The sequence below is a fragment of the Talaromyces proteolyticus genome (genome assembly GCF_021365285.1).
Source record: "Talaromyces proteolyticus strain PMI_201 chromosome Unknown BGW36scaffold_7, whole genome shotgun sequence".
Taxonomy (NCBI): Eukaryota; Fungi; Ascomycota; class Eurotiomycetes; order Eurotiales; family Trichocomaceae; genus Talaromyces; species Talaromyces proteolyticus.
The window spans coordinates 1,496,724-1,510,000 of NW_025764283.1; the positions used below are offsets into that span (position 1 = coordinate 1,496,724).

At 43.3% G+C, this 13,277-nt stretch overlaps 6 protein-coding genes across 6 annotated transcripts in view; 5 read left to right on the top strand and 1 right to left on the bottom strand.

Annotated features, from left to right (window-relative positions):
- Positions 1-245: 245 nt before the first annotated feature.
- BGW36DRAFT_380968 (isoprenoid synthase domain-containing protein) lies at positions 246-3,299 on the top strand. The gene is made up of 8 exons (XM_046216381.1): positions 246-772; positions 819-847; positions 896-1,158; positions 1,232-1,838; positions 1,891-2,045; positions 2,098-2,261; positions 2,332-2,579; positions 2,639-3,299. Exons 1-8 carry the CDS (start codon positions 484-486, stop codon positions 2,954-2,956), a joined length of 2,073 nt encoding a protein of 690 aa, XP_046071361.1. The 5' UTR covers positions 246-483; the 3' UTR covers positions 2,957-3,299.
- A 226-nt stretch (positions 3,300-3,525) lies between these two features.
- BGW36DRAFT_343234 (Tautomerase/MIF superfamily) lies at positions 3,526-4,055 on the top strand (the record flags this gene model as incomplete). The annotated part of the gene is made up of 2 exons (XM_046213146.1): positions 3,526-3,732; positions 3,789-4,055. Exons 1-2 carry the CDS (start codon positions 3,607-3,609, stop codon positions 4,053-4,055), a joined length of 393 nt encoding a protein of 130 aa, XP_046071362.1. The 5' UTR covers positions 3,526-3,606.
- A 378-nt stretch (positions 4,056-4,433) lies between these two features.
- On the top strand, positions 4,434-8,950 carry BGW36DRAFT_417589 (uncharacterized protein; the record flags this gene model as incomplete). The annotated part of the gene is made up of 2 exons (XM_046219391.1): positions 4,434-6,106; positions 7,686-8,950. 2 exons carry the CDS (start codon positions 4,434-4,436, stop codon positions 8,836-8,838), a joined length of 2,826 nt encoding a protein of 941 aa, XP_046071363.1. The 3' UTR covers positions 8,839-8,950.
- Positions 8,951-9,184: 234 nt separating this feature from the next.
- On the bottom strand, positions 9,185-10,856 carry BGW36DRAFT_343238 (putative methylmalonate-semialdehyde dehydrogenase; the record flags this gene model as incomplete). The annotated part of the gene is made up of 2 exons (XM_046213147.1): positions 9,185-9,598; positions 9,696-10,856. The coding sequence occupies 2 exons, from the start codon at positions 10,854-10,856 to the stop codon at positions 9,185-9,187; spliced, it is 1,575 nt and encodes a 524-aa protein (XP_046071364.1).
- A 407-nt stretch (positions 10,857-11,263) lies between these two features.
- Positions 11,264-12,522, top strand: BGW36DRAFT_462296 (uncharacterized protein; the record flags this gene model as incomplete). Its single annotated transcript, XM_046222162.1, has 1 exon — positions 11,264-12,522. The coding sequence occupies exon 1, from the start codon at positions 11,452-11,454 to the stop codon at positions 12,520-12,522; it is 1,071 nt and encodes a 356-aa protein (XP_046071365.1). The 5' UTR covers positions 11,264-11,451.
- Positions 12,523-12,910: 388 nt separating this feature from the next.
- Positions 12,911-13,277, top strand: part of BGW36DRAFT_428439 (globin-like protein) — a gene marked incomplete at both ends in the record, with an annotated part of 1,260 nt that continues 893 nt past the window's right edge. The window contains one exon of the mRNA XM_046220549.1: positions 12,911-13,277. This exon is cut by the window's right edge and continues 893 nt beyond it. Coding sequence (XP_046071366.1) covers positions 12,911-13,277 — 367 coding nt within the window.

Consider the following 13,277-nt stretch of genomic DNA (forward strand, 5'->3'; position numbering starts at 1 on the left):
TCTGTACAATGAATTACAAAATTTACTAGCGGGTGTATAGATATTCAATCATTCTTTAATACGAAAATAGATTCGGGGTAGCTTCAATGTTGTGTTACATGATTACTGCGTGGCCTGATGCATTCGAAGACGAGATTGGGCAGAACCTGCAGGCAACTCTTTTGGGCATCGCGTCACTTGACCGCGAAAAAAGCAAACATTTCCGAAGCTATTGACGTAGGAGCTAACGCTTAAGTGAAAAGCGCCTAGAGTACACCCTTCAGCAGGGCTAGGTGCATAATTGTGTCACATCACAATTTTCGCTCGTTCCTGCCCACTTCTCTCGCACTTCTCGAAGTTAACCCATTACATCAAGTTCTTTGATACTTTCTATTGATACTTTATCTACTATCTCGAGTCACTATAAACCGTTGACTAAGCCTCAAACAACAAATAACTAGCAAATTGCTCTATAATAATAACTGCTCCTCTAGCATCGTCACAATGTTAATCTTGGACGACTTTCCGTTCCAACACTCCCGAGTCCTGAACCACAGTGAATTACCAGAAGGATACTTCCATATTCTTCCATTTCGCGTATCTGAGCCCAGAGAAGGTATGCTGGAAGCTATTTTGGCTGCAAAAGACGACTGGGAGAGGTCCATTGGGAAAGAAGCTACTCCACTTACTGCAGCGGAAACAGATTGCCCGTTAATCTACGTATTACCAGAATGCCCATCAAATATGGTGGCCCCTATCGTCGATTTCGGGACTAAGCTCGTGCTCTGGGATGGTACGTTAACTATTGCAACTGGGTCTACCTAGTCTAACGAAAGTAGATGAAACAGATATACTTGATCGCAATACAGTGAGTTCTGACTTCATCTGTTAATGCATCCGTTGACAAATTGTTCAGCACAAAGCAATCATAGATGATTATTGTCTCGGTCTTATATCAGAGATTAAACAGGGAAAGCGTTTGCCATGCGAGTTCGAAATTAATAATGTGTACCTTGATTCAGTTGTACGATCGCTTAAACAGATTGGTGGCAATGGCGATGCTTACAAGAACGCCTTGCAATCATTTGACTTTATCATGAGATCTCAGAGCGCCCCTCCACTTCACGAAGTGACTTTCGAAGAGTATAAAAGACATAGATCAGTGACAATCGCAGGGAAGTGAGGAGACCTCTAAATTGTTTATCTATGGTACGGGTACATATCTATTTTTGGAACTGACAGGGAGTTTTAGGTTACTAGAAGTTTTGATACCTTCTATATATGATCTAGAAATAAGCCGAGAAGAACAGGACTCGGTTCTATCCATGCTTGAATTTGGCTATTTAGCTGTCGGCTTGGCAAACGACCTATACAGTTTCCCCAAAGAATTTGATGAGCATGCTTGCAAGAACAGCCTTGACGTTATACACAACGCAATGGCAGTCTTGATGTCGAATTATGGCTATACCGAGGATGAATCCAGAGAGATTCTCAAAAAGGAAATTTTACTTGCTGAGCGAAGCCTTCTAGACGCATATCAAACCTGGAAAGCTTCTTCCGTTAACAAGTCAAATGACCTGCGTCGCTATATGGTTATTGCAATCTTGGCTGTGGGTGGCGGATGTTTTTACCAGGCCCGGTCGCCACGATATCATGGCAGAGAGCTGGGCACAAGCGCAACGGATCGCGCTCAGCTGATTGGGCGTAGTAATAAAGATTGGAAGCTCCCAGGGCATCCTTCACCGCAATTATTCAATAAAAGCCAGATATCAGATGTTGTGACAACGCAATATGTAGACAACTCGTCATCATGCGTCACGGACATTCTTGCACCGTTTCAAAAAGCACAGGCCGAGTCAGTATGTTTGGCAATATGTGTTACGTTGTTGATGAAGGAACTAACAATCTAAGATCTGCATGGAACCCTACAACTACACGAAGTCATTACCTGGAAAGAATACTGTTGGCAAATTTATCGAATGCTTGCGGATTTGGTTCCACGTATCCGACGATTCTGCTGCTATTATAGAGAGGGTGACGACCATGCTGTTTCACTCAACGCTAATGCTAGTTCTTTATTTTCTTGAGGATTCATCATATTTACTAATATACATACAGGATAGACGATATTGAAGACGAGTCAACTCTTCGACGTGGGAAACCAGCTGCACATGTTGTATTTGGCATGAGCCAAACTATTAATAGCGCGACTTTCGCATATGCTAAGGCGAGTATAGAATTGGAGCTTCTAAATCAGGCTCGGTGTAAGAAGGCTTTCCTAGGTGAGCCAAAAGACGCCCTAAGTATTAAACTTAGTATACTATTGATAAACGTTTATACTTATAAAAAAAGATGAACTAGAAACTCTTAGTCTCGGCCAGGGTCTCGACCTCTATTGGAAATTCCACAAGATATGCCCATCCACTGCAGAATACCTTACCATGGTCGATAACAAGACTGGTGGGTTCTTTAGAATGGTATTACGACTCATGGAAGTTGAATCGAATGCTGTGCCATGTGGTGAAGCACTTCATTTGGTAACACTATTGGGAAGATACTATCAAATTCGGGATGACTATCTTAACCTGACATCAGACGAGGTATGTTATTTCTGCGACGTAAGTCTAACATCTGAACCTTCTATTAATATAACCCACAGTATACTGCTAAGAAAGGCTTCTGTGACGATCTCTCAGAAGGCAAGTTTTCCTTTCCACTCATACATCTGCTTCAAAATAGTCGTGCGGCAGATATTGTACGCGGATTGTTGTTTCACCGAGAAAACAGCCTTGGCGATATTTTGCCGGAGACTAAGGCTTATATTCTTTCTGAAATGAGGGACACTGGCAGTCTTGCGCACACACGTGACACTCTGGCGGCACTATTCGATGGTATGATGACAGTCTTAGGAAAGGCAGAACACAATCTTGGTCCAAATAAAAGATTGAGAGCATTCCTTCTTTGGTTAAAGCTCTAAAAATAGATTACACCTGGAAATTGCGGGTTCTCATTTCGTTCTGTCCTTATTCAATTCCAAACAACTCATTGACCTTACAATATTACAACGTGAGAGAGGTTCAAAGAGAATAAAATGATTTATTGGCAAGTAATTTCAAGTGCAACTGGAATAATCATCATTTGCTCTTAGAAAATACATTTATAATCGTTTCTGCGGAGAATGTAAAGAATGGCTCAGGTGTGGATCATTTAAAAATGAGACAACGCATACATGACCATAAATTCGTGTTCAAGTGAGGGGGGAAGACTTATACTAGTCATTCAATATCAGCTTTACGGTCTCCTGCCCCGGAAAATCTATATGATATTTTATTTTGCAGAAACATTTGCCCAAGAATATTCCAGCCTTCGGGAATTGTATTCCAGTTGAGATCAACCTGCCTAGCGGGTATTGCGGAATATTTGTCAGGGTGCCGCCCTCGGAACGGGATCTGTCTAGATGCCATGGCCATATTTGACTTCCTTCCACTCAGCTATATAAATTGGCTTCAAATTTTTATGTAGTTGTCTAAGCCTCTAATAAACTACTGTCAAACTTGACCTCAGATAAACACGAATAAACCATAGATTTCCGGTGTATTTTTTACACCTTCTAGAGAATTTTCTAATATGCCACTTGTCAAAATCGATCTTATAAAAGGGGTCAGAACACGAGAGGGGATTCAGAAGCTAAGTGCTACCATCCAGCAAGTTATGATTGAGAGTTTCAGTGCTCCCAAACAAGATCGCTACCAAGTAAGTATATAACGTTGGCTACGCAATCATTAACATAAACTAACTTTTGATGAAAGATTATTACCCAGCATGAAGACTATGAGATAATTTGTGAGGACTCCGGGTTGGGCTACTCTCGTAGTAATCAGCTAGTCATTATTCAAATCTTTCAGCAAGGCCGAGATCAACAACAGAAGAAAGATGTGTATAAAGCCCTACAAAAAAGCCTTCACTCTGAATGTGGTGTTTCTGGTGACGATCTTATTGTAACCTGTGTTGAAAATAGTCGGGCTGATTGGAGTTTTGGGATGGGAGAAGCCCAATTTCTTACGAGGCAGCTATAAGAATGCAAATTCTTTAGTCTGTCATCCAAACCTAGAGGCACACTCGTAAGCCTCAACGTCAATTATGTTCGTGAGACTTGTCTTTTTGGAGGTTTTAGAAGTTAAATTTACTTGAATCAATTGATTAAGCTCAATATTCATAACTGCAATAATCTTGACCAGAAATCGCTCATCGTTGTGCAATTTCAGCCCAGCACGAGATATACCGTAATTCCGCATTTCCCGCAGCTCCCCTGTTCTGTTCCGTTCTGTCTTTTTTTTGGTCGTTTTCCCCTTCATGGCGACGTCAACTTCAAATATCACTTCTCTCATTCTTAATCAAACTTTTATGTTGTACTTATTTCTTTTTATTTTCCCTCTTTGTTGTTGTTGCTAATGATGGCACGCACAAGCGAACAACAGTCCAGACGCAAGCGTTCGCGCATGGCTTGCGAGCCATGTCGAGACCGAAAAAAGAGGTGCAACGGAGGGATTCCTTGCTCCACCTGCAATATTTATGGTTATAAGTGTTACTATCAAAAGTTAACACGCTCTAAACGAAGTGTCTCTGCGCTACGATCGACCTCAGCTCAAGTTTCACCGAATATTCCAACCAGCCAAGGTGCGCCAACAAACGAAATAGATAATTGCGCTTTCGCGGAATCCCTGGAGGCAAACTCTGGAGCAGCCTTCGTAAGAAAAGCTGGACTCAAAATAGATCCTATAAATGCACCTAAACGAAATCTCTTTGGTTGGAATGTTGGCACCCGTCAGTTGCCTTCCAATGTTGCTGCTGTGTCTCCCCTATCGATCGTCGACATCGTCTTTCTTGATGATATTAAGGCACTTTCCAACGTTTATTTCACTAAGGTTGACCCATTCTACGGCTTTATAGATGTCAGTGTATTTTCTGTCCGCCTAGAAGCGCGTTGGCAACCTCGCTTGAATGGTGACGTACATGATGCTGTGCTAGCGGGTGTTGGCGCTCTTGGTTCGCTCTTCTCACAGAGAAGAATCAACAACACAGAAGCCCAATTGGTGGAATTAGCTCGCTATATTTTAGATGTTCACGTGGATTATGGGACTCCATCAGCAGAATTGGTGACTGCCTGGGTTCTTCGAGTGATTTACTTAAGATTGACAGCCCGTCCATACCCTACATGGATAGCAAGCTGTACCTTGATGCACCTGATTGAGGCCCACCATTTCCATCAAGACACAACAAACACAGATTCTCTTCCAATACCGACAGTAACCGACACCCAAATTCGAAACCGACTTGTAGGGGTTGCACGACATCTCAATTTGTGGATCTCTTATGATTTAGGTGTCTCTAGGGTTTCACTTGCTAACGGTCCTTCGACAATTCTTCCATCAGGCACCAGCAATGACTCGACAGTAGAAATACTTAATCTCTTACCGATATCTACTTGCCTAGGTCCCGAAGCCACTTGTGACGACAGGAAAATCCAGGGGTTACTATTACAGACCTTGAAAGGAACTCACATACAGCCGCCATCAGTTCTTGCTCAATGCAATCTGGTCTTATGTCTCCTTCGGCGTCTCCATATGACAAACATTACCTCTTCGTGGAAAACTATTGAGCTGGTACTGGACTTGTTTGGAAGAAGTCTACGTGCAGTCCGAAGTCTGGTATCAAATTGTTGTCCTTGGCATCATGTAGCTAATGTGCCTTTCAATATGATTAGTATTCTCCTCGAGATGGAGAACAGCGAAGCTCTCACACTTCTATCACAGGCTATGGACACACTCAAATTTGTCGTATCCATATACGATACGGAAACGATCAAAGAAGCCTACAGTACTGCGTATATGCTTATTCTCCTATACCAACGCCGCAGGCATGAAGATGCGGAGCTAATATTAAATAAAGTGTTGCAAATTCATAATTTGCTCCCAGAACATGAATCACCAGTTCAGATATCAACATCATGTCCCGAGGAACAACCCTGGTTGCAAAGCCTATTACCTGTTGCTGATGTTTCAGGGCTTTTAGGGGTCAATCTTTTTCAATTTGTACCAGAGGATCTAGAAAGACATCAAGAAAATGCGTAGCATATATCAATTATTTCAGAATAACTAAATTTCTTTTCTAGTTGCCACATTTTATACGAAATATCGCACTTGGCTATAACATGAAACCAGGATCTTATGGAGGGCATTCAGCTTACGAGTTATTTTCCCGGAGAATGAAGTTGGAATTAAGCCTAGAGTGTATATGATTGAGAAGATGGACTCACATCATGGATATCTAAAGACTACATGTATAAGGATCCACAAAACCTGAAGCACCGAACAGATTATTATTCTTCTTCTAGACCATGAAGTCTCTATATGGAGAAGCGTATTAGTTGCCTAATGATTTCTCCGATATTCGTGCCTATAATGGCAGGAACTTTTCGTTTTCCCACCCCATGAGCTAACGAGTACGGAACGCTTCCCCTTCCAAGGTGATCTAGTGTGCTAAATAAACCCGATTTTGTTAGAACTCCACGGTTGATTCCTTGCCGGAATAGCGACTACAGTTTAAGGTTTGAGTGGCACGAGACTTTGAGGGTGTTTGCTCAGTCGGCCTATTATGGCGTGATAGTACGGCGGATTAAATCGAACCTATCTTCTACGACTGAGATTGCAGATGCATTGACCGTTGCCAAAAGACTAGCGTTAGTCGGACCGTCGTTAAGCAACCGCGGTACAATTTCCTTCATCGGACAAAGGTTGAAGGCAAATTCCGCTTCTTATACCCGAAGTATGGCACTGGCTTAACGATACGGAGTCCATTATACCAAGGCATCTTGACTGGAAATTATAACGGTGTTGATGCACCCCCCACCCTCGACCCCCCTAGTTCTGACAGTGGCCTTCAGCAAGAGTTTTGGCGATGAGACTTGGCAAAAGAATTCAGCGTTGGTCGAAAGGCTCAAGCCATTAGTAGAGGAATCTAATGCAGAGAGTCTGACTTTGTTGGCACTAGCTTGGACATTGAAAAGTAAACATGTCAGTTCGGTCATTTTTGGGGCATCTAGGGCGGGAACAAGTCAAAGAGAACGTCAGAGCATTAGAAGTTGCAAAGAGACTAGGACCAACTAAGCTGAAAAAGATTGATGTTTTAGGGAACGCATCTAGCACTCCGCTGGAGAGATTTGGATAGACTCAAGAGTGTTACCCTGATAACCCGTCTTAAGCATGATTGAATGCATTGAAGAATTATATAAGAGGAAGTATGAATATAGAATCACACTTCGCTACGAAGAAATGCTTGTGAGGTCAATTATACACGATTCAATCGTTGCGTAACACTATAAGCAATAGTAAAAAATATATGTGTTTGATAATTTTAAAGTTTGCTTAAATATTATTGGATGGTGTTCATGATTACTCAGTCTATTTATTTCTATGTAAAAAGGTAAGCTCATCCACTCAGACTTCCGACGATGCCGTAATATCCGCTCCGAGATTTTGGACGCTGACGTCAACGTCCAATTACTTAATATCAACTACAAATCATTCTCTGTTACTTCCTCTTGTACAATACATCCAACCCTCGGTAAGAAGTGACTAATTTGAAATTTAAGATCCATTTCTTCTTTGGCATATCGTCAAATAATACAGATTTTAGCGTTAGCTGAGAACAATGGCTCACCCCTTGCAACTCGCCGGGAACCTTGCCCGCGCCTATCCATGGGTGTCAGCTCCCTTCATCGTGAGCGCACCAATGCGCGTCATGTCGGGACCAGCCCTAGCCCTTGCCGTATCGCGCGCTGGCGGGCTTGGATTTCTAGGACCAACTATCAAAACGGTTGATATGGTAGCTGATCTTGAGAAGGTTGCGGCAACCATCGAGAGCTCCCGGGCATCATCTACCTCGGCATCACATACATCATCCGAATCCAATAGTTCATTCTCAACTGCACCTTTTCTCCCTGTCGGTGTCGGTTTTCAACTCTGGAGTGATGACATCGAAACTGCAATTGGGGCCATTAAAAAATATAAACCCTGCGCGGCTTGGCTTTACGCCCCGCGAGAAGGGCAGGAGGATATTGATGAGTGGTCACGCAGAATCCGCAGTGCATCGTCTCATACCCAAATATGGGTACAAATTGGAACACTCAAAGAAGCAAGGTCACTCATTCAGAGCTCTGAACGGCCAGATGTAATTGTTGTTCAAGGATCAGAGGCTGGGGGTCATGGCCGGGCCAAAGATGGGCTTGGACTTATGGCCTTGTTTCCTGAGGTTGCTGATGTCCTGGCTAGTAGTCAGATACCTATTTTCGCAGCCGGTGGAATTGCAGATGGGAGAGGGGCTGCAGCGGCGCTCTGTCTTGGGGCATCAGGGGTGGTAATGGGAACACGATTCCTTGCTACGAGCGAAGCACGCATTAGTCGTGGCTATCAAAATGAGATTTTGAGGGCCAGTGATGGAGCCGTGACTACAACACGAACATTGCTCTATAATCACCTTCGTGGGACGATGGGCTGGCCCAAGGAGTACAGTCCACGCACCATTATAAACCAGTCTTTTATTGAGCACCAGGCTGGGCGACCATTTGGGGAGCTGAAAGAGCGTCACGATCAAGCTCTAAAAGCGGGTGATAATGGATGGGGTCCGGAAGGAAGATTAGCTACATACGCAGGTGCTGCCATTGGCCTAATACGTGAAGTGAAAGATGCCGATTCTATTGTTCATGAAGTTCGACAAGATATACAGAGAAGACTTTTATTTTATCAGCAGGCGAAACCGAAAGATTCTCAAACGAAAAAGGGAAAATCTGGAATTAATTAGAATGATGAACAACAAACTTACCCTGTAAATTTAGAATCTTTAATGCCTTAATATTCTCTTAATTTGTGATTTTTCACTGTATAAAATGAGCTTTGCATAAAAACAAAAAAAGAAGATAGCAGGTTTGCAAAAATCAAGTCCAGTCTTCGAAATTAATATTGAATATGCGAAGGTTTACTAGATTTGTTTTTTTTTTTTCACGCTAGTATCTCTAAATGTTCAATAGAGCCACAGTTTGTTTACAGGTTCCGGTGTTTCCTCCAATCGCTCAATTTTCATTTTCGCTGTTTTCACACACTCATGTCTTCCCGACTTTTGAGCAGCCAGGAAACTTCGTTTGATTGGCTTAAAGATGAGACGGCATTACGACTTGTTTACCGGTGTCGGTGTTCTCGCTCCGCCATAAACTTGTCACTGTCTTTGTTTGGGTGTAGAAGTTCAGACCAGGCTTTCCGTAAAATGTATTTGCTCCTCCACCAGCAATACTCTTCTTATTTCCTGAGAAAGAGAACATAGGTAGTGGTACTGGGATGGGCACATTGATACCGACTTGCCCTGCCTCAATATTTTTCTGAAAGTAGGAAGCTGCTGGGCCAGATTGAGTGAAAACGGCAACGCCATTTCCATATTCATTTCTGTTTACAAGCTGTATAGCTTCCTCGAGTGATGAAACAGCAAGGCAGACAAGCACGGGCCCAAATATTTCTTCCTTATAGCATCTCATGTCAGTAGTAACATTGGTGATGACCGTTGGTCCGACCTGCAAGTTTAAATATTTATTGTTAGTAAACTCCCTGCATATATTGATGTCATTTGACTTAAAGAAATGAGTTTGGAAAAACATCTGAAAGACTCACAAAGTTGCCATTTGGATATTTTGAGACTTTGTAATTCCTTCCATCCAGAAGAATTGAAGCGTTTTCTTCCTGGGCGCTTTTGATGATGTCTTCAATCCTCTCCTTGCTAGCAACATTTACCACAGGACCGACATCGCAGACTTTCTCAAATCCACCAGTAACAACAAGGCCTTTGGCACTTTCAACAAGATTTGGAAGCCATTCCTTAGTCTCACCAACCATAATAAGAACACTAAGGGCCATACAGCGTTGGCCTGCTGCGCCAAATGCCGCTCCCACGACAGCATTCAAAGTATGTTGCTTGTCAGCATCTGGAAGAATGACGGCATGATTTTTCGCCCCAAGGTTAGCCTGTACACGCTTTCCATTGGCCGATCCACGAGAGTAGATATACTCCCCAGCGCTGTTACTCCCAACGAAACTGATTGCTCGAATAGATTGCTGCTCGAGTAGAAAGTTGACTGTTTTTTTGCCGCCATGGATAATGTTCAACACTCCCTTCGGGAATCCTGCTTCACGAGCAAGCTCTGCTAAGATTAATGCGGCACCTGGATCCCGCTCAGATGGTTTCAAGACAAGGCAGTTGCCAGTCACGGTTGCAATTGGAATGGACCATAGTGGGATCATGGCTGGGAAGTTGAATGGGCAGATGGCGGCAACTACACCTAATGGTTCTCGATATGTTCTAGTTTCCATATCCTTTGCGACCTCAAGAAGCTCTCCAGTCAGCTGTGTCGTAATTCCACACGCCGTTTCGGCAACTTGAAGGCCACGGAGAACATCTCCTTTTGCGTCTTTAAAGGTTTTGCCTTGCTCTAGAGTAATTGAAGCAGCCAAGCGATCCCAGTGAGTTCGGATCAAGTAGACAAATCTGAATAGAATCTGCTGTCTAGTGATGATGCTGGTAGCCCGCCATGCCGGGAACGCCTTTTCAGCAGATAACACTGCGGCGTGTAACTCCTTGTCAGTAGTCTGAGGTACTCGGGTCACAAGATTATTCGTGGCGGGATCATGTACTTCAAACCACTCAACTGCGTTTGAATCTGTAAACTCATTATCGATGAAGTTTTTGGTTTTCACAATATCCGAGATTGGATCATGGCTAATGGGAAAGCGGGTGGCAGTTGATGCTGCAGATGTTGTTGCAGCTGGGGACGCCATGACGTAATCACAAAAACTAACGTTTTTTTCTTAAATATGGTTTATAGTGAACTTCTCCAGTTAATCTACTAGCTTTTTGTATCCCTCCGCTTACTTTGTTCCTTGACTCTTATATGTCTACATTCATTATTCAAGACAAAGCTTGCTCGGCTATTGCGGACCTTTCCGATCTAGTCTTAACGAAAAACAAAGGGAAAGACGCTAAACAAATCTTCCAACTCCGACATGTATTGAGGCAGCTCTCCATCTTTGTCGAATTCTTTTTTTTTTGGACATGTCTCGGATCGAAGGAAACCGCACCCAATATCCGGCTATTGCGGAAGACGGAGACCTAGATCACTCGTCGTCAATAACCTATTATCGCATGGCTATTGCGGGAATTACGGAGGGAGTCATAACGCACATGTGAAATTTTTCACGGCTTGCTTCTCTTAATCAAATGCGGAGAAGTTGCGGAGAATATGTCCGGGGGAAACAAGAATGATAAGCCTCAGGCATGTATTGTTCTTAAGTTGGGATATATGAAGTCCATTCACCAAGGACGTCTAGCCTGCAACCCGTCTTTAATAATTCCTTTCTAATATATTTTTGGAAAATGTCGGCTATCATAAATGACTATCCATGGACAGCTCATCCACTCGTCGTCTCTGCGCCTATGGCCCGGGTTGCAAAACCTCCCCTTGCTGTGGCCGTTTCCAAAGCCCAGGGATTGGGTTTTATTGCCGCAGGATATACGAGTGATAATCTCGACGATCTTCTTGAGGAAGCTACAAATTTACTCTCAGACCGAAAAATTATTCATTCAAACGACTTCTCGGTTCTTCCTGTTGGTGTCGGGTTTATCACTTGGAGTGCTTCTCTAAAAACAGCAATCCCTGTGATCCGAAAACATTGTCCTTGTGCTGTCTGGTTGTTTGCTCCTCCAACAGGATTCCAAGACCTTGTCCCATGGGCAACGCAAATCCGGGATGCAACATCCAATAGAACTAAGATTTGGGTCCAAATTGGTTCTGTAGCGGATGCTATCCAGGTAGCCAGAGTCGTCAGACCGGATGTCCTTGTGGTGCAGGGTTCAGATGCGGGTGGCCATTCTCTTGCACGAGGGGCTAGTATAGTCACCCTAGTACCGGAAGTCTATGACAAGATTGGAAATGAGATTCAAGGACCTGGTGGAAAGCCTATCCAATTGATCGCAGCGGGCGGGATTTGCGACGGACGTGGTGTTGCTGCCGCAGTCAACCTAGGTGCTCAGGGATGTGTTTTGGGAACAAGGTTTCTCGCCAGTCCTGAGTCTATGATTGCTCAGGGGTATCAAGACGAGATTCTACGAGCTTCAGATGGCGGTTCGACCACTGTGCGAACGAAGATTTATGATACGGTACGGGATATTCATGGTTGGCCAGACGAATACAACGGCCGGGGACTCATCAACCAGACATACGTAGATGCGGTTCAGGGTATGATGGAAGAGGAAAACCGGGAGCTTTATCTCCAAGCAATGGAAGAGGGTGACCAAGGATATGGTCCGAAAGGTCGACTTACCACATATGCAGGAACAGGTGTTGGCCTTGTCAACAAAGTTATGGCGGCGAGTGAGATTGTCATCTCTGTGCGAGATTTGGCGTATAAACTTTTATATAGACAAAAGCAAATGTCTCGTCTGTAAAATTTTTTGATCAGTTTGAAAACGGTAAATCAATGTTATATTCAAGATTTGAAGACTTCTTCATGCTCAACTAAGTACCAGACCTCTGCGTAAATATTACATATTCAATAACTTCCTAATGTATGTCAACACTTTTTAATAAGCCTGGCTACCCGAAAAAATCCGAGACAGTGGAGTCTTTCATGAAAAATGAAACCAGACTCGCGTTCCTCTGTGAGACAATCTGGCGGGTATTGCGGGATAGTATTCAACCCTAATTATTACAACCTTATAAATCGATAACGGGTTCCCCAATGGCTGGTAGTGCACAATTTATGACTTTATGAGATATCATTCATTCATTCATTCATTCATTCATTGCAGAATTTTCAGATTCGCAATATCAAACATGACTCCCGAACAGATCAAGATTATCTCACAGACTGTTCCAGTGGTGCAACAATATGGAGGAACTATTACCACGGTCTTTTACAAGAACATGTTACATGCGCATCCAGAGTTGAAAACTGTTTTCAACTCCACCAATCAGAAGACCGGACATCAAGCAAAAGCACTTGCAGCTGCCCTTTATGCATATGCAGCCAACATCGAAAATCTGGATGTTCTCGGCCCGGCGCTGGAGTTGATTTGCCAAAAGCATGCATCTCTTTACATAACACCCGAGCAGTATAGAATAGTCGGCAAGTTTCTTTTACAAGCAATGCAAGAGGTTCTAGGTGACGTATTCACGCCACAAGTCCAGGATGCCTGGGGCT

Coding starts and splice junctions, on each gene's coding strand:
- BGW36DRAFT_380968 (XM_046216381.1), top strand. CDS start 484: ATGTTAATCTTGGACGACTTTCCGTTCCAACACTCCCGAGTCCTGAAC. Junction 2,262..2,331: donor GTGTAAGAAGGCTTTCCTAG/GTGAGCCAAAAG, acceptor TTATAAAAAAAG/ATGAACTAGAAACTCTTAGT. Junction 2,580..2,638: donor TTAACCTGACATCAGACGAG/GTATGTTATTTC, acceptor TATAACCCACAG/TATACTGCTAAGAAAGGCTT.